Below are 26,209 nucleotides of genomic sequence, written 5' to 3' on the forward strand. Positions count from 1 at the left end.
TTTCTACAGACAGATGACCTACAAGATAGATCTGTGTCATTCTCCCGTGTTCTTTAAAGATTTAGCCATACTTTAACTCACTTGCTTTTGTGTCTGGACCATCTCCCTACTGAATTTTACAGGGCTGCAGACCTATTACATCTGCACTGCCATTGCAATAAGCAGTTTCATAGGAATTAAGAGAATGTTTTCCACGAAGTGAACTTGTTAGGCACATAAACTCTACCTACCAAAGAGATAGTAAATCCCAAAGTGTAGATAAACTGATGAGTCAAAGTCCAGATGGAGGAAAGCCTACTTGGAGGCAGGAAGGACTAGAAATAGGCAAACTTTAAATGGGTAAGTATACGAAGGTGACACTTGGCTTAAAAGGAACCCCCAGAGGACCATAAGAAAGAAAGTGCCTACAAACTGTAGCGTGGCTTTATGAAGAAGAGGTTTTGGTATGGAACGCAAGCTGAGACATGGGAAGTGCTGTAAGATGTTCCTAACCAAGGGTTCAGAAACGCATCTGTAGCAGACTGGAGGCATGTGGGGAGATGGGGAGGCTCTGAGCTGGTTTCACCAGCAGCCACGTGCCAGCACACCTCTGCCGTTTCTTTACCCCATTCCTTTTACAAAGCTGTGAACTAGAGGTGCCTCTTTTGGACAGTGCAAGTCAACACCTTTTGCGCTCATTTTAGCCTGGCCTGAGTGAGGAGGGAGCAAGACAGGGAGGAGTTGACAGGCCCTGAGGGCAAAGGGGCCAGGAGATGACTGATGGGACCCACTCGAGGTGCATGCTGATTCCAGGTACCTGGGAATTTAGAGGAAAAAGGACCTTCCAGATGCAACTAGGGGCTCAGAGAGGCCTCAGCTGACGGCGCTGCCTGGATGCGGTGCAAACCTGAGTGGGGAAAGGGTGAGGAGGGGGCAGGAGGCGGCGGAGGCAGGTCTGCCTGCGCTGCTCATTCATGGAGGAGGGGAGGAGCAGCGCCGACCGCGACCGCCAGGCGACCTGCCCGGCGAGGGGGGCAGGGACTCCGGGGGCAGGGGCGGGACAGACCCGGCCCGACCCGGGCCGGCAGGGGCCGGTCGGTGCTCGGGGAGGGGAGGCGAGGAGGGGGCGGCGGTGATGTGTGTGGCGACGGCGGGCGGGAGCAGGAGGAGGGCGGCAGGGGCGCGCCGCCCGGGGCTGATTGGCCGCCTAGTTTATAAGAGGTGCCTGGCCGGGGTTGTGGGGTTGTTTGCCGGCCCTGGGGAGCTCCGTGAAGTCGTTTGTGGAGCCGGCGGAGCGGAGCGGAGCTGCCATGCGGCGCGCCAGCCGAGACTACACCAAGTACTTGCGCGGCTCGGAGGAGCTGGGCAGCGGCGCCGCCCACGAGAGCGCCCCGCCACCGCCGCCGCCGCCGCCGCTGCCGGCACACCCGCACCCGCCGCCCGCCTCCCGCTCGCTCCTGGCCGCCCTCGTCCTCCTGGGGCTAGGGCAGGTGGTCTGCAGCGTCGCCCTCTTCCTCTACTTCCGAGCTCAGGTAAGCGGCGCCTCCGCCGGCGCCCACGGGCGGCGGCAGGAGAAGGTGCGGGGGCCGGCGCGGGCGCTTCGCGCCGTGGGAAGTGCGACCGCCTCGCACCTTTCAGAAGAGGGGAAGGCCCTCATGTCTGTGCGATTGAGGCGATTAATTAAAAAAAAAAAAAAAAAAAACTCGGAGAACATATTTATCTGCTTCTGAAATTGGTCCAGCTTTGAGGGACGTCGGGCTGAGGGATTGTCAGTGTCCTGCCCCGCCTGTGGTGTCCCCTGGTCACTGGAGATGCTCAGCCCGAGGTGTTCTAGATGGGTTGCGGATGCATGTTGGGGTACAGGGATTCTCAGCGGATATGAGGGGTGCCCGACTCGGGAAACAGCTTAATATTGATCCTTCACTTGAAGTCTTGCAGGGCTTTGGTTTTTGATGATTCGACTTTTCCACTGGAGAGGAGTTTGACAAGGTTGAGGTCTTTGGCTGCCATGAATGTTTCATCAGCAGGAGAAGTGTCTTTAAAGAAAGAAAGGGTCACCACGCAACACCTCTTGGGATGGTTTGTCTCTCAGGCTGCAGAGGGGCACCGCGGAGGAGCGGGATCAGTGCGCTCGCGGGCATCGGCCAGAGGTGCCCGCTGCAGCTCAGGAGCTTTTTCTGGGATTCTGGGGGTTTCTGGGAATCTGGGAGAGAGCTGCCCCTCACCTGCCAGGCCGCAAGCCCGACGGGGGATGCTTCAGAAGAGGCAGCGATGCGTGCAGAAAGGAGCACGGGGAGGTCTCGCTGTGGGGGGAGATAAGGTGATGAGCGGTTAGGGTTTCGGAGAGAAGAAGAGCCTGCTTCTTGGAAATAGCTCGGCTGCCTGGATTCTCTCGCTGCTGCATCTCTTACCCGCAAGGCTGAGCCCTTTCAGAGGAAGTGGGGAGCTGCCAGCTAGTTACTTCTCCGGGCTAGGTGTTAGATTTCTGCTTGGCTTTATTGTCGGATGCTAATTAGTTCTGTTAGTGTGGGTCTTACTGCCTTCATGGAAGTGGCACTTCTGTTGCGAGTACTTTTCATTTGAAGTCAGCAGAGAGTGGAAACCTGTTTCTTTCAGTTTACTTTCTAGGTAGAGGTGCTTGATCTTGATGTAGCAGGCTGGATTTCTTAACAAAGTGCACTCTGAAAACAAATGTTGCACCACTTAAACAGATAAATGACTATCAAATATGCAGTAGCACTGCTGATCATTTATTAGGCAGACCATTTCTTATTTTCTCATCAACAATGGCTTTGTGTTTTCCATTTTTACAAAAATAAAATGGAACAGCAATACAGTACTTAGTTAATCATAACCTGTATACTTCAGAAGAGTGACATTTAATTTCTGGGACTCATTGTAAAATCTTAAGGCTGTTTGTTTGCTTCACAGTTAAATAAATAAATGCTTACTTCAACTTCTGACAGGGAGTGTTTTTCACTTCAGATGTTCATGAACTTGAAAAGACATTCTTGTCAAAACATAGTTCAGAGATGCACAGCTGTACATTGATTAGTGTCCTAGAGAGCCATTGCAATCAAAACAACTAATCAAAGTTATTAAGGCCCTTATTAAGGACTCTTTTTGATAAATGCATGCCAGTGCTTCACACGTGCCTAACAAAGGCTAAAAAGGAATATTTTTCTTCTGCTTCCTTGATTTAAAAAATTGCATCATCCAGCAATAATTCTGCATTTGGCAGCTTAATTCTCTTGCTGGTTTCTTGTTCCTGCAGATTTGGAGTAATACTGTTGAATAGAGTCCTTTGTAAACTTGAACTTCCAAAACATCTAAAAGAGGTGATCTAGCTCGATGTAGGATTGACTGAAGTTGTTGCCTGAAAACTTTGTAATGGAGAAAATAGATTAATAGGTATACCTTTGAAGTAAGTACGTAATTCACAATAATAAGATATAATAATCCATAGTTTTTCACCATTTCTAATTATGAAATGAGATAGATGAAAAAATATAGTAGGTCCCGCAAAATGTAATTCTGATTTCACACTCTTAGAGATTGTTTTATTTATACTGGACATGATTGGACCTCTTTCTTTTGGAAAGATTTCTGTCATGTTTGGTTGAATTAAGCTATCTCAATTTGGCCTTTTCAATGCAAATTTAAGCTATCTGAATTTGTGCTTTAATAAGAGAACTTAAATTTTTTGGTTTATTTTGTTAAAATGATGAGAAGTTAGTAGTAGACACTGTACATCAAAATATTTGAATAGTTTGATTGGTGAATTAGCCAAATGTGAATTAGAAAGATTTGACTGTTTAGGCTGATATTAAGAAATTATACATTTTGTGAGCTCTCTAAAACCCTACCTAAGAGTCTGAATAAACTCTGACTCAGTTTTACCATACACATTTTGTCTGTATTTGCATAAAATCATTTGGGCTGGATCATGACACAATATAAGCTGAGACAATAGTTGAGGTTTTGGTTTTTCCTTAGTTTTGTTTATTTTGTGGTTTGAGCGTTTGGAATTTCATAAGACACATAACGAAGACTGACACTAGGTTTTCACGGGTAAACACATGTTTGTGGACAAGAAATAATGCAGTGCAATGCTAGTGAGACAATGAGCTGGTATGTTGAAAAAGAAAGAAAAAAAGCAAAAAATTGAATTTTACCCATATTCTCATAATAGTGTTCTGAAATGTAAAAACAGTAGGATGTTCTGACTTTGCTTTTTGGTCCATCCTGTGCAGTGTACCGAATCCAAGAAATTAAACAATATCAGATTTTATTGGTCTGGAGCATTTATTTTGCTTATACTTTATGGGGAATATTTGCTCATTATCTATAAAAATGCCATGGAAATTTAGTTAGAATGCTATGAAAATTTAGTTAAATACTCAGAGCAGCTGGAAATCATCGCTCAATAGAGACTCATGCACAGCACAAGGTAAGAGAGCAAAGTGTTTTATTTAACTTCCGCTGGTAAATGCTGAAGTATATCTCCAAAGGATTAGCTTTTAAGCTTTTATTTCTGACCCATTTTCTTAGTGCACTTATATCATAAAAGAGTAGGAATTTCATCTAACACTGACTGAACTGGAGGGCAGTGGAACAAACTAGAAGTTCTCAAATCCAAATGTGGGGGCTGGGTGTCTAACTCCCATAGTTAAACATAGAGTATACATTTTTCACATTTAAAAAAAGGCTAGAAGTCAGATTTTTATTGTCATTTCATTCTGATTTAATTCTGTATGTTTTTAGACAATTACCTTTCAAGACTTCAAGTTCTGCGAGCATGATAGAGCAGTGGCTAACAGAAAAAACAGCTTGATTGTGATTATTAGCATTTTTTTGGAAGCCTAGAGGAACCCCCTTTCGGTGCTTAAGAAAGATCATGGAGTGCAAAGGGATATTTGATAGTCTGGAAAGTGGCTTAAGTTTTGAAAATAACTACAGGTATAAATGTTAAAGGAATAAGTGTTTAGTGTGATATTGTAATATCACATAATTGATGCAAAATTGAATAGTAAAGGTGGCTGGTATGTATTGTATCTTTTAAAGCCAGACTGAATCTTTTTACAGAAGAAAATTGGTTCTTAATTCTGTAATTTCATTTGACCTCACCCACTATGCTGGAGTTCATTTTATCTGCTCTGAATCAGGTGAAAAGAGTACAGAAATGCAACTAGAATTATGAGAGGTGATGAAAATCAAGTGACAATGAACAGTCTGGTCTGACTTCAAGGTCAGACACAATGGATAGAAAAAAATAATCTAGACACTCCTCTCTTTAAATAGTTTAATTCCTCTAGGGCATTTAGGGTACTTCACATGTTATAAAGCTTTTTCCATTATTTTTGTTTTCATCTGGATGTTTCTTCCAAGTATTAGATCTTTAGGACTTTATGCTGAAGGTCTCCGCCCTGCAAGTTAGCAAAGTGCTTCCTGTAGATCATTCTGGTATTTCATAATCATTTTCTTGTTCTTTAGAAGTTCTTCTCAAAACATGTCCTTGAAAGTTTTTCTGTGCATCACTTTGTGCCCACAATTTTGGTCTCAGTGCTTGGTAATGCTTGTTTGCTGCCATGGCCGTTCAGAACACATTCTTTGTAAAGATACAAGATGCAGAATTTCTGAGAATGCCTTTTCAGACGAGAGAGTTAATTTTTGTAGTTAAATGAGGTGAAGACTGTGTATTCTTTGAAAAAGTTAAGGGCAACAGATAGGTTAGTCCCAAGATCAGAGTTTCACCTTATCAAACAGTAAATCTCTAGAGACTTGTACTTTTTGTCAGGATGGGCTGCGCAGCTCTAAATTGCTGAAGATATCAGTTACAGTGTTTCCATTGAGCCTTCAGTCTTTTACCTCTCAGTGCAGAGATGCTGGCTTTCTGTTTTAGGCCTTTAGCAGACAAACTATAATCTGAGCAAGTGACTCTGTACAATCTGCCGTTACTATTCTGGCACAGTGTTGTGTGACACATTTGATGTGATTGTTGATGGGTGATAGCTATAAGTCTATGCTGGCATGCTTTGTCATGGTAGATGCTCAGGCCTTTACAAATTGCATGATATTTAGGCTGTAAAACCTAGTTTTCTTGTCTGCTTTTGTGCTTTGCATGTTTTCATAAATCCAAAACTGGGACAGTAGTCTGACTAGTAGAATTACTGATAAAAATTAGTATCGATTGGCAGTTATTTTCTGTAGCTTTCTGTCTTCTATCCTGTGATCTGTGTGGAGGGGAAAGGCTCAGGTGCCCAGATCCTGGTGGGGACCCTAATTCCCTCAGGTCTCTAACAATGCCAACATGAGAGGTTACATCTGAAATAATGGGTCCTATTTTGAGTCTCTCAGTACCATATCAGAGGCATATCAACAAACTGGAAAGAGTCCAGCAGAAGACCACAGTGATAGGTAGGGACCGTGATATATAAAAGAATGGAGAACTGTATTCTTTGAACCTAACAAAGAACGGACTAAAGTGAGGGAAGCTAATCACTGTTTTTAGCTGCCTAAAGACAGGCTCTTCAGAAGTGCTCAGCAAAAACAAGATGCACAATCATAAATTGCAGCAAGGAGAACTGTAGCTGGGCATCAAACCCAGGGGTTTTTACACACTAGAAGTGGTGAAGTTTTAGGATAGTTTGCCCAGAGAGGTTGAAAGTCTCCATTGATGGAAATTCCCCAAAGCTTGTCTAGACAAGGCCTTAACCCACCTGACCTAAGTTACAAGTTGATCCTGCTTCAAGCAGGAGACTGGACTCCAAAGGTATCTTCCAATCCAAGTCATTCTGCATTAACTACCTTCTAGCAGCTACTGGTAAACATTTTGTGCTTCTTATTTATTTATTTTAGTTTACAGTTGATTTTCTGAGTTCTGAATACTAGTGGAACATACTGTGAGAGATGCTTTTAGGTTGCAGTGTTCCAGTTGTTTAAAGCTAGTACTGCCTTCCTGCTATTTCATTCCTATGCCTATCCCTATACTGGCTCTCATGCTTGTCTGACACCTGGAGTGAGTTATTTTTGAGGTGCTAATATTTCAGGAAATTAGGTCAGCAAAATTTCATCCCTGTTTATTAATTTAGAAGAGGAGACTGAAATTCAGGAATTAAATTCTGTGGTGAAGGTGGTGAGAGCACAGAGGTGCTGGTCTAGATCTGCTTAAGCAGTTAATGAATCTGCACTGCACTAGCTGACTTCAGAAGGTATTAGTGTAGTTTTTAGTGCTTAATTCATAGAACTGCAATGGCTGTACACAGATTTTCTTTTGGGCTTAGCTGTGTCAGGCCATCACAGGAGGATGTTACTGCCTCTAAGCCGTTCTGTAACTCATCGCTACCCCTTTGCTCAAAGCTGTGGCATATTCTGATGTTCAGGTGAACCTTTTATGACCTGTTTCATTCCAAAGCTGCAGGGGTGACTAGGACAGATAAAGAGGGTCACAGGGGCTGGCATTGGTTGGAATGAATGAGGCAAACAGCTTCCATCTGGAGACTTCAGCAGAAGAATGGCAGCATTTGGTGCTGCTGTCTGTGCAACAAATGTTTCTCTGCTGTATGTGCCTGTTGGATGGCTGCCTGGCTGGCATAGACTTAAATTCAGCTCTGTAATCCTAACCTTATGCTTTTGACTTGGTTATTTTTTGGGGTTAGGGAGTCGAATTTATGTTCCTGTGAACAAGTGATATAACGTTTGATTCACTGTGGCTGCTCTGTGTTCTGCAAAACTTCCTTTTGATGTTCTATTTAGTTCAGCACAATGTTAAAGGAAACTGAACACATGTCAGGCACTATCCATAAAGTCTTGGTATTCCTGGATTGGGATTACAAATAATGTATTACCTTTTGAAATTCTTGGGCAAAATTGTTTCTTCCACCTAATCAGAAAGGTAAATGTTCTTTAATAGGCCAGCTGATACAGTTAGAGAACTTAGACAAGAGTTTGGAGGCATAAACCCTATTTCAAGCCTGAAGTAAAAGTCGAATAAGTACAACTTTAGAACAACTGTTGAGAGTCTTAGGCCATCTCTGAAAGGTAGTGGTTAATATCTCTTGACTGTGAAGGATATGGAGTATGCGAAGAGAGGGTGAAATGGTTTAACTAGTATTGATGCAATTAAACTCTGCCAAGGTACAGTCCTAATTCTTGGAATATCCTTCCAATTTATCTAACTGATAGAATTCAGGGTTTTAAAGCATACTTGTTTCACTCATAAAGACTGCTAAAAATGTCTTGCAGATACTCTAAGCTAATCAGTCTTGGTCCAATGAAGCAAAGGTGTTTTGCAATGCAGTTTAATCATCTTTTGGTCTTTCTAACTTTTGCTTTCTTAGTGACTGTTTCACATAGGAATACCTCTTATGACTGTCATGGCTTTATCCTAGCCAGCAGCTAAACCCCATGCAGCCACTCACTCCCCTAGTGGGGCTGGGGAGAGAACTGGAAGAGTAAAAGTGAGAAAACTCATGGGTGGAGATAAAGAAAATTTAATAGGTAAAGGAAAAGTTGCACACACAAGGAAAGCAGAACAAGGAATCCATTCACTACTTCCCATAGACAGGCAGGTGTTCAGCCATGTCCAGAAAAGCAGGGCTCTGTCACACGAAACGATGACTTGGGAAGACAAATGCCCTCACTCCAAATGTCACCTCCTTCTTTCTTCTTACCCCAGCTTTATATTCTATATGCTCTTTGGTCAGTTGGGGTCAGCTGTTCCAGACTGTCCACTCCCAGCTCCATGTGCACCCCCAGTCCAGTGACTGGTGGGGTACGGTGAGAGTCAGAAAAGACCATGACTCTGTGTCAGCACTGCTCAGCAGTAACAAAAACATCTGGTATCAACACTGTTTTAACATCTGGTATCAACACTGTTTTCAGTACAAATCCAAAACACAACCCTATGCCAGCTACTGTGAAGAAAATTAACTCTCTCCCAGCCACAACCAGTATACCCACAAAAGTTTCTGTGATAGCTGGCTGATAGCTTCAGTGATATATTTTCAGAGAAAACGTCTGTTTCTCCTCTTGAAAATGATGTGCTAGGTGTTGTACATACTTTCCCCAAGTTTCTCTACTTGCCGTTTTACAAACAATAGCTCTTAGAGGTAGGATGACTTTGTTTCTTGTTAAAATAACTGTGATATTGCACTGAGTGGTTGAAAAATTGAATTCAGGATAATTGATTTTACTGTAAGAGTGGGGTTTATCTTAACTTTTGAAAGCATCCTGTCTCACATGTTTGTTGAATGAAATAAACCTCGATGTTGGGAACTTCTCTCTTCATTGTTTATGAAGAAAATTTAGATAATAAACTTAGCCAGGTGCCAAACTTTTAGATGGTTGAAAAGTGTCCCTGACACTTAGAACTGTGGTTGTGCTTATGTTTTTGTTTCAGATGGACCCTACTAGAATTTCAAAAGAACACGCACACTGTGTCAGAACACTTTTTGGTCATCAAGAAAGTACAGATTTACATGATGCATCCTTTGAAAGTCAAGAAATGAAGTTAATGCCAGAATCATGTAGAAATATGAAACTCGCTCTCCAAAGGACTGTGCAGAAGGTAGGTGGCACAGACTGTATGTTCCTTTCTTTCATGGTCCTGTTGAACTTCTTCCAACATCTGTATTCGGAGGTAAGTTCTATAAATTGTTTTCTGGTGTTCAAATAACACCTGATGTTTCATCCAAGATCGTATTGTGTTTACTCATGAATCTGGTAATGGCTAACCAATTCTGTATTCAAACATGTTTTATTTCTCTTATTTTTTTTAAGAAAGGAAGACTTGAAGTTTTACTAAGAAAACTGATTGCAGTTAGTTGGTTAGCCATTCTGACTTTTGGATGGGCCTGAATGGTAGTCATTTATGCTAATATTTGTATAGGTTTGCCAACACTTTGGATGCGCATAAAAACCAAGTTGCACACTTTTTTTCAAAGCAGTCTTCCTGTCTGTTTCCGACGAGATTCTCCTAAGTCAAGATCATCAGCAAGCAAAATATTGTCTGAAGGACAAAGAACATACAAACGCATTTGCTTGCGTTTGCTCATTTCTTACTCTTTCTGCAGCCCCAAATGAGGGATAATATTCCCTATTTTTTTTCCTCCCTTTGCCAATTCTCTGTTCTATACAGATTGTTCTTACACTGACAGAAGACCTACTTTGCCATAGCATGATAACTGAGCAGTCTTACGAATAACACGAATAACAAAAGTGGTCAGCTGAAGAAGTCAGCCCTAATGAGGAAGACTAGACAAGTGGGATATATGTCACAATCCCCTCTTTCTGCAGTTACTGCCTTTGATCTCTTTTTGTGTTCATGACGGTGTTTAGAGTTTAATTATGGGCTGTTTAACAGATGAATGTCTGCTATGGATTGATTTTCCTGGCTTATCAGGTCCACTACAACTTTACTACTTCACATCTGCATAAAAGTGGCAGTTTTTGATTAAGGGTACTGCTTTAGATTTGAGCTGAACTCACGTACACTTCAGAGTGAACTGTACTTGAGTTAAATTCATAGCATTTTAATTGTAATGTAATGTTTGCTTTTAACAGAGAACCCTGAGTGACAGATCTTTTTGAGAACAAAACACAAAAAAACATAGGAGCCCATGTCTTGTCCGTTTTGCTAGCCATCTCCTTCAAAAGCTTAAGGGGCAGACAAAGGGTTAAGTCTGTAGAATTCTTTCCTCCTGCTACACCTACATCTGTGCTGTGTGCTGGTACTGGACTGCTTTTTCATGTGACTCCCATGACAGAGTAAGGAGCCTGTTACTGTAAGTCAATGGGAAGCCTTGTATTCTGGTCATTTACTGCTGGTTACTCAACAAAGGCATTGGCTTTAGTTGAGGCTGCATATCCTGCCAGTCTGGATGGAAGTTAAATGCTGCAATGTCCGCGGCCAGGATAAATAGTGAGTAGGGATAACTTTTCTGGCTGTTGACCATTAGTTTGAGAACAATAAAATTTCCTTTGCCAAAGTAGACTCTGAATTTCCTTTGAGTGTAACAGAATGTATTAAGCAGCTGCACCAGTGTTCTAGATGCTTTGTCATCTTATATCAATGATAGAGAAAAAAAATAGATAGGAAAATGATTGCCTGAGGCTATGTTTGCATATTTTCGGTATATCAGAGAAGTGAAAGTAACAGTGTCAAGGCAGAATTATACTTTATCATGATCTGTAAATTCTGCCTTTCATTCACCCTGCTGCAATGAAGAGCAGAGATGCAGCCAAAGCTTACTTGCAGTTGTGCTAGTCTTTTGTGTGTGGGAATGCAGCAAATGTGACTTGAAATAGGATTCTTGTTGTCTGTGCTTTCTTCACTTTCCTGAAGGAGAATTTAACCTGTGTATGTTTTAAGAACCAGTATCCCTATTTGAACTGGCAGCATGTTCAGTGACTAAAATGGAACACTTTAAAATACCATTTATCTTTTGTGATTTTTTAAAATATATTGTCTTTTGCAAATCAAGCTGTTCAGGAAATGAAAATAGACAACTTACTTTTGCTCAGGTTTATGGTTTGGTTACAGCTTCTAGCTTACTGCACTGGTTCTCATCTATTTTCTTTGCACACCTGTAGACCTAGTACTTAAATCTAAAGCAGGGTTTGATGTTGAAAATGAAAGTGCTCTTAGGAAAGCCAGTGTTGTAGGGTTGCAAGGTCAGGTCTAGAAATATTTGTCTCCTGAAAAAATAATAATTGAAGATTTTTCTTTTAATCAAAATCTAATGACCAATTTCTTAACATATTCCAGGATAAAAATTCTGCTTAAGGAGCAGCTTACTAAGTAGAAAGCACATTTTCAATACTGCTTATAAACTTTCAAACAGACAACTAGTATACTTTCTTAGCCTGTCTGTTTGCTTAATTTTTTTTCCATGCAACCCTAAAAACCTTTTGGCAGTCCAGATGCGCTGACCACAGTCCTTATGAAGTCTGTTATGAGCATGAAGTAGAAAGGACTACAAACATATCTTTGGTCAATCCATAAGTAACTTTTCTTGGCAATACTCCCAGCTTCTAGCAGCTTGGGGAGTTCAGGCATAAGCTAGTCTACCCACACGACAACAGAGTGCTTTGCTAGACCTCCAGGGCAGCACTTATAAAGATATCTATATACTTAGCAGACATTTAAAGTGCACATAGTTATGGACCAAGTAAAGGTTTCACAAGTGATTACTGTAAGTTATTAAAATTTCACTGTTTCCATCCTACAATCTTACATGCCTTTTTTTTTTCTGCAAGCAATAGACTACTCATTTGGGTAGAGGTTGTGTTGCTGTTCTCCAAACTGTAGTCTGATGAGTATTGGTTCATGTACTTTCTATTTCACTTCCTTCCTGATTAACATTCTTCATATTGCTGAATTTCCGGCAAGAGAATCAGATGCTTCTTCCTGGTACTTAGCTGTACTTAAAGCACTTGGGTAGTAAAAGAGAAAAGTGCATAAAGAAGCTTTAAGATCACAGATGAAAAAGCACATGAATGTCCAAAGGACTTCTTGTTGGTCTCAAAAGGCTCCTTATACCTGCTCAGAGTAGATACTGAGATATTGTAAAAGCCAAAGGAGATGAAAAACGTTTCACAAATATCATGTGTTCAAGTGTAGCCTTGTCTCTGCATCCTCAACATTGGATATAACTTGTATAGCAAGAGTTATTTTTGCTTTGAACATGCTGAGATGCTAAGGGTAAAACCTGCAACCTGCTGTGGATTAGGAAAAGACCACTTCCCAACTTTCCAGACACTTAAAGCATGATTTTTAGCTTTAAAATGTGAACATTTCAGAGCTTCTTAATGCCATCTTAAAATTTTTTGTTGAAGAGAAGACATGTTTTTTGATTTTTGTGACTAACTGCTTGTCTGTTGTTTAAACAGTAACTGTATGAAGGAGGCTGGAATGTGGGAAGCAGGTCAGCAGAGCTGATTTGGTTGATGGTGGGCAAATTACACAAAGGTGTACAAGAGTAGCTTTTCATAAGACTAACAGAGTGGTGTGACTTTTGTGTATAATTTTGCTGAAAATAACTGAACAACTTGGTATCACAGTTCTGTGGACAGCAGCATTAGGAGAAGTCGCTGGTAATATTTTGTCAGTAGTTCTTATGCCATTATAGCAGTTTCTTAGTCACAGGTTCTGTTGAGCTGTTTCTACTTCCTTAATGGGAGTCTACATTGTGATTAAGTATGAGATGCTTAAAGACGTTCAGGTGCTAAAAAATGCAGTTGATACTTTAAAAATTTGAAGACTCATAGCTCTTAATTCCTTGCAGTATGAATACCAGGGGACTTTTTATAATCCCATTAAGGGACTATCTTTAGACATCTGGATTTCTTCAGATACTCTGAAAAATTTCCTTCAGGGTCAGAAAGAAGTACATGGTAAAATGCTTTTCTAAGGTAGTTTGTGTATCAGCACCTCGGAACTGTAGAAACATGAAGTAAAAAATCAAGAAGTGTTGAACTACTTATTCTTCAGGAGGAAACTCACAACTCCATATATGTTTTCTAGGGACTAGTTCATTTGTTTCATCTCCCTTTTGGAAGCCTGGGCAACATAACAGAAAGGAATATCAAAATTTTATGAGGCTGGCCAGAATCAAGTAAAGAACTTGACACCAGTCCAGAGCTTAGAGAACTGATGGAGGATTTCTGTTTTCAGGCCATAGTCTTGCCACTTCTAATCCAGTGACAAGCACACAGAAGAGTCAGAGGACATAAGCCAGCCTCCAACTCTTCTCAATGTGTTAGTGGTGAGCTCATGCTTATAATTTCCTTTTTGATGTAATGATACCTTCATTCCTAATTGCATACTAGCATAGCTTCAAGAGGAGTACAGGAGAGTGTTCCTGTCAGAGAGACATGCTCCTAGGAAACAGGACAGTAGGTTTGAGACCATCAGGACAAGGAGACTTGTGGACTCCAGTCTACCTGGGTAGCTGTTCTGCTTACCAAGTGGTGATGCTGCAGAGAAACAGCACCACCAACAGTTAGAAAGAAGCTCAGACCGCATTTCATGAGGGTCAGAGCCTTTCCACAAGGAAGATGAGTTGGATCAGGCTGCAGGATCTCTCACTGCTTAAGCTAGAGCATCTTTGGAAATGTGCAGAAGCAGAACTCTATGCTCCTAGGAAAAATTTAAGTTAAGAGTAGAATAGCAATTGACCAGTTGAGGGATTTCAAAGGCTGAGCAGCTACCAACCATGGGATTTTTTTTAGTACCAATTTAGATAATAGGAGATTAAAGTGTACATAGTTCTTTTTGGATATGCCCAGTAGACTCTCCAGGCAAGAACATTATCACATGCCCCAGAAGGAAAGGATATGAAAGCAAACTTGACATTTGAGAAGTTTCCATTAAGAAAGCAAGAAAACAAAGAAGTTTCCCCTTCAAAGGAAAGGGTTGGGGATAGGTGTGTTGCAGTAATCTCCGAGTGTGGTCTGTCACCCAGGCTCTTCTTACCTTATGTCCTGTTCTCTTCAGAGTCTTTTGCCATCTTTCACAGTACCTGGTACTTGCAATTTCTTGTCACCTTCCTATTTTCTACTTGAGTGTGGTTAGCGGCTGATGGTGGTGTGCAGCTCCTAGAATTAAACCTCATTTTCATGCTCCTAGAACTGACATTGAAGTAGGAAGATCAGAGAATTAAAGAGAATGTAAGTAGGGGAGGTAGATAACGAGTTTTACTTCTGAAGTTGTGATTCTGCTGCATCTCTTCTTGTCTCTACTGCAAAAAGCATCTTTGTGATTCTTATCTACAAAATCAGCATATCTCTGCTGAAGTATTATGCTTTGATAGTCATAATACAACTTCCATACTGCTGTGGCTTTTCATTTTGGTTTAACATTTAAATACCTACTGAAAGGGGAAAGTGAGAGTAATAAATGCGCCGGCTAAGGCATTATAGACTTCACTGTGGTTGCAAAATTACATAAAAGCAGGACTTTAGGTGTTTTTAAAGCAGGATTTCAAATTCTAAAACACTGCAGTGATTGAGAGCACAGTGTAACATTGCTGATCTGGCCAAATCTGAGACAAATTGCATATACATGGATTGAATCAGGCAAACAACAGTATGCGTTATATAAAGATGAAACAAGGACCACTTAGGTTTCAAAGAGGACATGACTTGCTATCATCAGCAAAATGTTCCTTTTTTCTGAACATCTTCTTGATGGCTCCATGGTATGAGGTATTCTGAATAACAAAGGTATTACCCATGTTTTTTCGAAAACGTATGGAGAGTCATGGAGAAAAAGGGGACCAAACTGAGGATTCTTACAAGCAAGACTCAGTCCATGCTTGTAAGAAGAACAGGCTGCTTAGATTTTTGAAAACTGCTGTTTGTATCTTTTCCTCAAGAGGAAGACAGGTGTGGATTATTTAAACCAAAGCTTTTTGTGGTGCCTGATGTCTGCAATTTGTGCTGTTCTTGGGTTTGTGTAACATGGGTTTCATTCATGTTAAAATTCATCTGTAGTTTTGAAGAATTGCATTGAATTATGGTACCCAGTCCATTTGACCCAGTCCAGATGGGGAGGATGCTTAATCCTTCAGTTCCTGCATACTTTGTTAGCAGTCAAGTGTGAAGAACGGAGGTTTGCATTTACCTCATCACAAATGAAATTCAGAGCTTACTTTCCTTAGTTCTTAGAGTGATTGCACACTAATTCCTATGTAGAACTGTCTCTTTCATTACTTTTGGACACCAAGTAACTAAATCAGTTCATAAACTCTATAGTTTGATGTGATGCCTTCTTATTAGTCATTGTTCCATTACACTTGGAGAAATAATCCAAGTGCTGTAAGTAGGAAAGGTAAATGTCCTGTCACCACTACTTCAATAAATAATGCAGTGATCGTACACATCATTGTTCCTATCCACCTTTATCAGAAGATTGGACAGAGGAAGTAATTTGATTGTGGCAGCTAAACTGTGTGTATTCATATTACACATTCTCATATTTACATCATGCATATCCCAGGCATCTGAATATAATGTAGGTGGAACAATATCCCCAGATATATGCAAACTAAACAATATTACAAAACCAAGAAAACATCAAAGCCATGGCTCTTTCTCATTTTAGGAAGTCCAGCGTGTCATGGGAAGAACGTCACCAAGACCAGAAAAAGGTAGGTGCTGCTTTATGAATAAGAAGTATTTTGGGTCCACTAAACGTGTCTTTGTGGGATAATGAAATTTTTTTATCTCTAGCTGCAATGGAGGCATTAGGAATTGAACTGTACAGGAGAAACAAACCTGAGAAGCAGCCATTTGCCCATCTCATTATTGATGATAAGAATATTCCATCTGGTAAGTTCAGTTTTAAGTGAATACTTCCTAAATGCATTAAACAGTGAATAAAGATATGAAAATAGTTCAGCAAAACCAGCAACAGACTGGGATTTCAGAAATGGCTTTTGATAGCAAGAATAAATTGGATGCATTAAAGGATTTCAGAAACAACAGGGGCAATGTTAAAAGGAGGATGGCTCCTCTTTGTATTAGTCATGTGCTGAATGTCGTTTCACATTACCAGTTTTCATGATTAACCTTTGAGGACTTGGCCTGCCCCTTTATGCTGTCAGGTGAGGAAGGGAGATCTTGTGTCGAATGCTCTCCTCTAAAGTTTCTCATTTTCTTTGCCCTGTAGGGCCCATCCAGATTTTTCATTCACACTGGACTTCATCCATAGGTACACACACACACACAGATGTGTTCATATGTCCTTGTCTGCATATGTGTTTATACCAGCACAAAGATTGTCCAGAATACAGATCATACAGTTTGGAAGATGTTTCCTTTCTATTGAGTCAAAGTCAGGGATTTTTTTATCCTGTTGTCAGCTGAATAAAAGTATTGTTTTCTGTTGTAAAATTCAAGCATGTGTTGTGCCCACCTATTCAGCCCTTAGCAGCAACGCTCCTTTTGAGTGCTGAAGTGTAACGGGGTTTGTACTGGGTGACACAGCATTTGTCTTCAGGGTGGATCTGGAAGCTGAGAATCTTATATGAGTCCACAGTGCACATGCATATCAGGTGCCCATCAGTGAAAGAATTTGCCATAAAGGAAGCACACCTTTCATTTGGAGGTGCGGAAAATCTAGAATTGCAGTCCCAATGGCATTATTATAACTTTCCTGCTAGTTCGCTGCCCTCTGTGGGTATGTTGCACTCTGATAGCAAAAGGATGAGTTTGTTTCCTTCTGCTGATGGCACGTTGGAAAGGTTTTATCATATTCCATTCACTTTTATGTTGCAGGACTGGTGTAGACTTTTTCACATAAGACTCCAGGGCCCTCATGACATTCCGACATGCCAAAGCTTCAGAAGGGTCTGTTGTGCATCCATCTAGTCCAGTGGTAGCAAGATAAAAATCATAGCATTGTACTGTGAGCAACACAGTGTGTTGACTTGGATGCAGTATGTTTTTGAGCAATTGAGTAGGGGGGAAAAAAAATGTTCTTGTGGCTTTTATCTGCCCCTGTGGTAAGAGGATGGCATTCTTTTATATTGCCAAAGCTCTTATTTTCTACACGGAGGCATTCAGATGGCTTTGGGAATGTCCTTGCTAGTACAATATCCGGGAACAAGACACGAGTCTGCCTTGGAACACTCTCCAGAGGAAAAGATTCAGTCCTACAATTTTAAGATATGTTAGAATGGTTTTATTTTTTGCCCTGGAGCACTGTCAGTTGAGATTTTTCTCTCTGTATTTTCAACACAACAATTGGTGTGGTAGAAATAAACCAGAGTTTTTTCTGAAGCTATCAGATGGAGGATCTTAAGATAGGAGGGTGCATTGATCACTGTGTTCTTTCTCTGAAGATTTATACATTCTGCAGAGCTGAACTCCTTGTTAATTAAGCTGTGCACATTGCTCTTCTGTTTTATATAACCAAACCAAAGGGGAATGCTGTGTTGAGACTTGAAATCTGAGATTTTAGCAGCCTGCATAGTAATACCTTGCTCTTGCTCTATTTAAAGACAAAGCAATTCTGTACAGCTTCTTGCCTGGAGGGATAGGATTCTTTCAAGTGCATTGACATTGCCAAGATCCAGAGCTTTATAAGCAGAGAGCTTAAACAGCTTGTCAGATGGCAGTCAGAACTTCCAAAAGCTTTCTTGTTAGCTCAAATGCCTCCTAACAAGCTTCTATTTTAGTCAGATTTTGGCTTTGACCTACTTTTACCACAGGTCCATAGTAGAAGATTCAGTATCAGTAAACTTGTCTTAGCATTTTGTCTTTGGAAGGTTTCAATTAATTTGCTAATCATAGAGACAGATGACTTACATCTGCAGAAGTGGAGTGTGCCAGTGTCACAGTCTGTGAAATCCACCTTTTCCTGTGGGGAGTTTATTTTCTGTTTACCTGGATATTGCTGTAAACTGTGTTTTTATCCAGACTAGCAGCTGATAAGTTTTACTGTTGAGCATTGCTGCTTTAACCTTCAAGGGAGTGATACAGCACATCTATGGGTAATGGAAAGGGAGACATTGCTCTTTCTTGTTCTCTTCACTTTTTTTTTTTTTTTTTCAAAAGCACGGGCTGCAGGAACTCTCAGAAACACATTGCCTGTGACAGCAAGCTTTGTTTCTCCTTGGAGCAGATCTACTCCTTACCAGTATTATGAGCTGGACATACTCTCTTCTGATCTGGCACATATGGCTTCTGCCTCTTTTGGAAGAGCATTGCCAGAATGTTAATCATGAGCACAGCTTCTGCGGTCCTCGTGGGCATTGTAACAGTGAGGGGCTGCATCCTTACAGATAGCTGGAACCCTGAACCTACTGGTGGTGAGGCACTTTAGTATTATGCTTACTGGTATGAGGCAGTACCCACCTGGCTGGGTAGCACAGAGGTTAGTGACAGGCATAAAGAAAGAAAAATTTGCATAAAGGTCACCAGGAGATTTTCCTCTCCCATCTTGTTTTCTCTGACTGCAGATGGCAGTATTTATGTTCTTCCCCTGATTCTTTACTCTCCATGTCTGAAACCCTTCTAAATTGTTTTCTGTCATCCGTGAGCCTGGACAGATCTTTTCTTAGTATTTTAAGGTTCTCTACTGTCATCACTCTGACCCAGAATAACCAGAGTCAGGGAAAAAAAAAGTCTTCACTGTCAAACAGGATTTTAAGTAGTTTGCTACTGAACACCCTTCATGAAGGGGCACTGAACAGTGTCTGTGAGAGAACATTTTCCTCTGAGCTGGTTCACAATAATATCAAGCCTCAAATGGACTTTTGCAGCTGGGGGATAGTGTGAGGGAGGGGGGAAAATAACCCTTCCCAAATCTTGGTGTCCCCACCCATCATTTGGTGACAGAAGCTGTAGTGGTTTGGCTTGCCCTGTGTATTTTTTAGGTTTGCTGCCTTAGGTTAGAGCTGGATGCTTGCTGGTTGGTTTTTACCAGAGCTCACTATAAATGCTACCTAGGTTTTAAATGAAAACAGTGAATTTTGGTTTATAAATTGATTACAGAAATAGTCACCATTTAAAGGAGAAAATCACAAACAGAAATAAATATAAATGTTAAATATATCATTTGGAGTGTGAATTAATACCTTTAGCTGTCTAAGGAAACGCTGTAGTATTCTGAGCTATTTACAGCTACAGGTTCGACTTAACTGCCCTTTGCCTCCAAAAGAGTTTTTCAGAGCAAACAGTGCTTTGGTCCTTTCTTCAGGCTTTATTTATACCTGAACATCACTACAGTGCAAACAAATTATCAAAACAGGGCTAATTTTATTGAAGTCATTTGTAGTAGTCTTAGTTCATGCTCACAGATACACAAGACACTGTTTTTATTTGTATTTAGTTTTCAGAAAGGCTGTGTATTATTTTGAATTTTTAAATAATGCTTTTTTCCTTGTCTAGAAGACTATCTTGTTCATGATCTCCCCGACTATTTCCTTCTCTGTCAACTTGACTTGCCTTGTGCTATTTTTTTCATGATTCCAAAGTAAATTATTTCACAGTAAGAAGATACTGTACTGCAGCATTTCTGACTAGCCCATGGCTTGGGTTATGTGTCAGAGTTTCTGATATGTGGACTGCTGATTTGGCACTAATGTGTGTGCTCCAGTTTTCTCCACTTTCTGTGTTTTGGGGTACTGATTGTTTTGGTGTCTCCAGATCGGGGTTATTACCACCAGAAGCACTGAGAACCTGCTTGCTCCTTCCATTAAAGATTTCATGACAGAACTTGTACAAGAGCATCTTTGTGCTGTGTTGCTGGCTGTGGCATGCCTCTTCTGGAGCTCTGAATTGTGGCAAAATGCCCATCTGCCTCAGCTAATACAATCATAGCATTATAATTTAATGCTTTATAATTTAATCCCCTTTTAATAAGGGATTTCTAGGAGTTACCTCTGCAAATCCTCTGCTCAAAACAGATAGTGTCATCCCATCATTCTTGGCCTGTCCCTCTATCTGACCATGGGTGAATGATGTGCATTTACTTGAACATCAAAATAGTGTAAACAAACTTCACCCAGAGCCCATCTCTCAATTATGAGCCACTGTAGCACCTATTTGCCCTCTTTTCCCTTCCCGCTTTTCAGCAGGAAGTTGTGCCTTCCTGCTAAAGATTTCTTCAAAATTGCAGCTTAAGACTGGCAACTAAAAAATTTACTTGTCAGGTAAAAAAAAGCTGCTTAGCAACTACCCAGTGTGCCACCAGGCAGTGACAGCACGCATTTCTGTTCCATCATAGGTATACATTCCTGTCCCATATCTAAGTGCCTCTCCTCTGATCTAAGCAGTGATTTTTAGCCTGTCCTCCTCATCTTGAAGGTAGCCAATCTCCTTGGGGCAGTATTTCTTCAGACTTAATGATGTGCACGAGAAGTTCTACAACTGCCTCAGCTACTCCCAGTGCTTCAGAGGTGCAGTCTGGTACCTCTATCTTAGCACTTCTTGCAGGTGAATAACTCCAGGCTAAGAGACTTAAGATCTTGCTGTTTTTTCCAGTTAATTGATGGTTTTCAGAGGTTTTTTTGAGTCACTACACAGAAGATGGCTTCTCTGTATAATTTTGCTAGCATGATTTCTGCCTGCACTAGAGCCATAGGGGAGCAACTATTTATGATCTGCCTTTGAGAACCTGTGCTTTGCTGAAGTCTTCATGGAAGAACGCCAGAAGGTTTTTGTTCTGGACTGCTGTTAAAGTATTCCTCTTGCATGCAAAAGTTGCTTGCCCTTGGCAGTTAGGCAAGGCTCATCTCTCTCAAATTCCACTGTCCCCTCGCTTTCTGCACAGACAGATGGAAGAGGCATCTTTTGAAGCAATCGAGTATACCTGAGGCTTTACCCCAGCATGCTTGTGAGCACTGGTTGGAGGGGAAGGTACTGGGCCCTGCTGTGTGCCCTGGAAAGTTTGGTAGGGATAGACTGTTTTGATTTGATGTTGGGAGAATAAGGAACTGCACATTCCAAGCAGGCATTTAGATGCACTGGGAGGCTAAGGTGTAAAGTCCTCTGGTACATATGTGAACCCACTGCTCTGGGAGGGAGCAATTGAAGGTATTCTGTTGTGCTGAAAATTGCTAGTGGTTAGGAGGACAAGTTAGCCAATTCCCATCTGTTGTGTTATGCCTTATGTATTACATTGAATAATAGAGTGTTAGTGGCTTGTGCCTATAAGGAAGGCTCACAGAGCTCTCAGGACAGTGTTATTTCCTCTGCGTGGGCGTGCCTGTGGGCTTTGCCAGGATCTTCTTTTCCCACTGTTGCCTATTCTGCTGTTTTTGCAGGCATGGGCTGTGAGATGAGGTGGGTGCTATAATGGGATAGTGGTGAAGCTAGGGACGTGGAGGGACTGTGGGATGTGTGCTTCAGGGCACGCTTCTCAGCACAAAATACTGTGATAAACCTCTACATGATACATTTGCTGTAGTAGCAATGCTGTCTGAGCTGGTGTTGCAGGCTGGTCTTACCACTGTGCCACGAAAAACAATCTGAAGTGTCAAATGTGACCAGGTTTGGAAGGAAGATTCAAATTTTCTCTCTCAGTGCCTCTCTGACCTCCTGCCAGGCCATCTCTGAGCACAGCCTCCATAGTAGGATGTAGATGAAATGACATCTGACATGTTATTTGACATCAAACTGATGACATCAGCTTGAAACATCCAAGAGATGATGCAATGTGGCTCCCTGATGATAGTGCCTGGGAGCTGTGTTTTGGTCCAGGTAGCCTGTATGTGTGTACCTGTGTGTACAAAGTTAGCTTTCAGTGATGGTGCTAAGCTGGCAGACTAATCAAACATCTCCAATCTCTCACCTCTTTTTCATTCTCTTTGCAAAGTATTGATTCAGCCTCCTGTTTACCAGGCCACCGTCATGTGGGCAGAACTGAAAAGGCTTATGTGTACCTGTTAGAAGGAATTCAGTAATGGTTCTTTGCATGTGATAATTCATTTAAACCGCCCTTTTCGGTAGTCAGATTTGGTAACTGTTATGTGTATATTTTGATTCCCTCATGCATGATGTTCTGTGGAGAGACTGAGAGTATTATCATCATTTTCTTTCCTGATTTGTGGATCTCCATCCTAAGACAACTTGAAGGGGAATGTTCTCCTCCAAGCATGGAATATCAGCTCATTGTTTCTAGTTTGAAACTTAAGATACTGTAATAAATAAAAATAAGAAAAGAAAAAAAGAGCAATGTGTCCAGAGTCACATCTGTCTTCCACGAGCTTGTCTTCTAAGACCTTCTGCTAGATATTAAAGAATCCAAGCTTACCTCCTGAATAGTTATAGTTGTCCAGCTATAAGTATTTGTAAAATTATGAAAGAATTAGGATGATGATGTAGACCACTATTGTAGATATCTAGGATATGAATTAAACGAAGTTTTAGAGCCTTATTCTGGTATATGCAACCACTGGGTTAAGTCTAAACATTGTTTTTTCATAAAAAGGTTTGTTATGTCATAAATAGTTGAAGTGCTATGTAAAGCCTAGGCAACTTAGTGTGTAATACTAAAAATGCACAATTGTACTGATTTATCTGCATTTTTGGTGTTGTCACATGAAAATGTTTACCTTTGTACTGCTACAGTCACAAGAACATAAAATATGGGAAGGTTTCATAAACTTTCTCTTTGGGGAATTATCAGTTTAACTTGTGTTCAGAATTTTAGTTATCCCTTGCAAACACTTACAAGTTAAAGACTGATAACAAGTTTTTCATTTCAAATTCGTCTCAACAATCTATTAGTTGAATAAAATTTTAGGTGGAATGCACTGTCTTAGCAGAGCTTGTTGCATGACTGCTTAGCATAATCAAATTATAGGCCAAGCAATTGTTTTGTACCACAGTCCAGCAGGCATTTCTGGTGGGAGGGCAGACAGTTATAAATAGCAAGCCAAATATGGGAGTGCATTAAAAAAAGAAAATTTCACAAGAATTTTTACCCTAATTGTCTAATACTCACTGTAGCCTATAGAACTCTAGTTGATTGTAAAAACCTGGAGATTGCTTACTAAATGTTGAGGTTTGTTAAATGTTTATAAATCTCTCTTTTTTCTCTTCTCTTCAGGAACCCGCAAAGTGAACCTCACATCCTGGCATCATGACAAAGGCCAGGCAAACCTATCGAATATGACATTCAGTGATGGAAAACTAATTGTTAATCAAGATGGCTTTTACTACCTTTATGCCAATATCTGTTTTAGGCATCATGAAACTTCAGGAAACTTGACTAAAAGAGGGCTTCAGCTGATGGTATATATGATTAAGACAAATCTTAAAATAAGGCGCTCTGACGTGTTGATGAAGGGAGGGAGCACCAAATACTGGTCAGGAAATTCAGAATTTCATTTTTATTCTGTAAATGTAGGAGGATTTTTTAAATTAAAATCTGGTGAAATGATAGGTATCCAGGTATCAAACCCATTGCTACTGGATTCATCACAAGAAGCAACTTATTTTGGAGCATTTAAAGTTAGGGATTTAGATTGAATCTTCCTTTAGTGTGCTGAAAATTGTTTGAGTTTGGAGTTGTCCAGAAACAACTTGAAGACAGAACTGAAAATCTTCTGGAACCCAATTACATCTTATAAGCCATATATCTCTAAACACATGTTTTTGTCCTGTACTGATTCCAGTGGGAGTCCCACGAATGCACGGAAGGGCAAAATTACAGTTCTCCTGATTTAGTCTTATAGCCGTTTTACTTCATTTGTTTCCACTGGCTTTGGTAGTCATTATGTATTTTACATTGGTGTAGTTGAAATCAAAAAAATTAATATTATTGAACTTCTGTTTCCAAGTTCTGCTCTGACTTTTTAACCTGTGCTGTCCTTATTAGTTCTGGTGCAAACATAGGGCAGGGCAGACTGGCTCCCAGCTTGCATTTAGGACTCCATTTTGCTTGGGGTTGAGTGTTCTGAACCTGAGATGGCAATTATGAAAGTGTAACTAATCCTATTGCATTTGATGTGATTTTTCACATGCTGAGTTAGGCCTTTTTTTGCATTGCTGGATCAGGGTTGGAGAGCTCAGACCATGGCAGAAATGAGTTGCAGAACACCTAAACAGTTCAACTTAAGTTTTGCCTGATAAAAAGGGCCATTCCAAGAAGAAGGAAGATCATCTGGCCTTACAGTTCTAAAAGGTTAATTACAGGTCATTTTATTATTGTTGCACAGTTAATTGCAAATATAGATTGCCAAAATACAGTGTGCCTTTAAAGTATTACATTGTGCCAGAACCTGCAAAGACATTTTTTAAACAAAAATTATGTATTTTTATATTCTGTAAAATCTAAAGTTATATTTCAGGTGTAATGTTTTGTGTTAAAAAAAATGTAAATTATATTGTCCTATAGTATTTGATACAAAATATTTAAAATCTCTTGCTGTTTGTATATTTAATGTTTTAAACTGTTTTTATGTACAGACATGTTAAACTGGTGCACTTTTTGATCCCAATGGGAAAAAATGCAGCTATAAGAGGTTGTTTGCAATTAGCAAATGTAATATATATCTTTGTTCTTCTTAACTTAATAGATTTCTTTTAAACTTGTCAGTATTATTGGAAAGGGGGGGTGAAATCACACCAATGCCATGAGTAATTATACCAGAATGCTGGTCACTGAGTGCCTTTCAAACCTGGGGGGTAATTGACATTACAAAGCTGTCATTGTGTAAAATAAAATAAAAAAATTAATACATAAGCCCCAGAAATGTATTAGGAGTATTTATAGTTACTGAACAGGCATATTTTCCTACAACAAAATCTGCAAGTGGTAAATTCTGCAATTGAATAATGACTTTTTTTAGCTTAGTTTCCTGAAAAAGTGAAGCTTATGTAATTGCATTGCCTGTTCTTGTCTCCCCTTGTAGCTTTTAAAATTCTGCACACTTCTGCCAGATTTGACAAATGAATGGCAGAGTTAAGAGGTATTCTTGCAGGTTTTACAAGGATAGACAGCTGAGAACAACTCAGCCATTTATACATTATTTAACAGTGGCTGGCCACTGTTCGTATTAGCCAACAGATTATATGAGGAGACTCCTTGCTAGCTGCAACGTGCGTTGTCGCTTGTATAGTTGCTTGGGCAAAAGAGGTCGGTGGATGGAATCTGAGGGGGAGGGTATGGGGGCCATAGAGGGGAGCTGCAAATACTAAGGTGATGTTTAGAGCACATTTGGACAGGGGACAGCAACTTGTTGGGGAAGGGATGAGAGAGGTTTTTTAAGTGCTTGTCTGTGTGCTTTAAGAATGATGTGGGGAAAACCCACTATTTAATTAAGTCGGAATCAAAGAAGGCAAAAGACTCAAGTCTGTAGGAACTGGGGTTTCGTACAAATCCTCAGCCTTTTTTTTTTGTTGTAAGTAACTGAGTTGAATCCAAGCAATTATTTTATACTGTATAATAAACATTTCTTCTTAATGTTAATATTGTTTTCTTACAAAATATATTTCTAAGAAAAAAATCAACTTTGTGATTTCTTTATTTTCATGTGTACCTGTATTTTTGTGCAGCTTTGGTAATTTTATTCAGATTTCAGAACATGCAGGCTGGGTATGGTATAAGTCACTCAAGAAAACCGAGTCACAAATCAACTGTTTTGAGAGAATTAACAATTAATTTTATGGAGTTTTGATTTGGCTCCAGACATGCATTCACCACTTTCAAGTTGGGTTACATCTTTAGGGGTTGGAAATTTAGCTGAAAATTAGGACTTCCCATTTATGTTATACA

At 40.4% G+C, this 26,209-nt stretch overlaps 1 protein-coding gene across 1 annotated transcript; it reads left to right on the top strand.

Moving 5' to 3' along the window:
• The first annotated feature begins 1,112 nt into the window (after positions 1-1,112).
• TNFSF11 (TNF superfamily member 11) lies at positions 1,113-25,926 on the top strand. The gene is made up of 5 exons (XM_064645664.1): positions 1,113-1,511; positions 9,380-9,547; positions 16,085-16,130; positions 16,213-16,311; positions 23,540-25,926. The coding sequence occupies exons 1-5, from the start codon at positions 1,290-1,292 to the stop codon at positions 23,959-23,961; spliced, it is 957 nt and encodes a 318-aa protein (XP_064501734.1). The 5' UTR covers positions 1,113-1,289; the 3' UTR covers positions 23,962-25,926.
• The last annotated feature ends 283 nt before the right edge of the window (positions 25,927-26,209 follow it).

Source organism: Pseudopipra pipra, chromosome 2 (genome assembly GCF_036250125.1).
Source record: "Pseudopipra pipra isolate bDixPip1 chromosome 2, bDixPip1.hap1, whole genome shotgun sequence".
Taxonomy (NCBI): domain Eukaryota; kingdom Metazoa; phylum Chordata; class Aves; order Passeriformes; family Pipridae; genus Pseudopipra; species Pseudopipra pipra.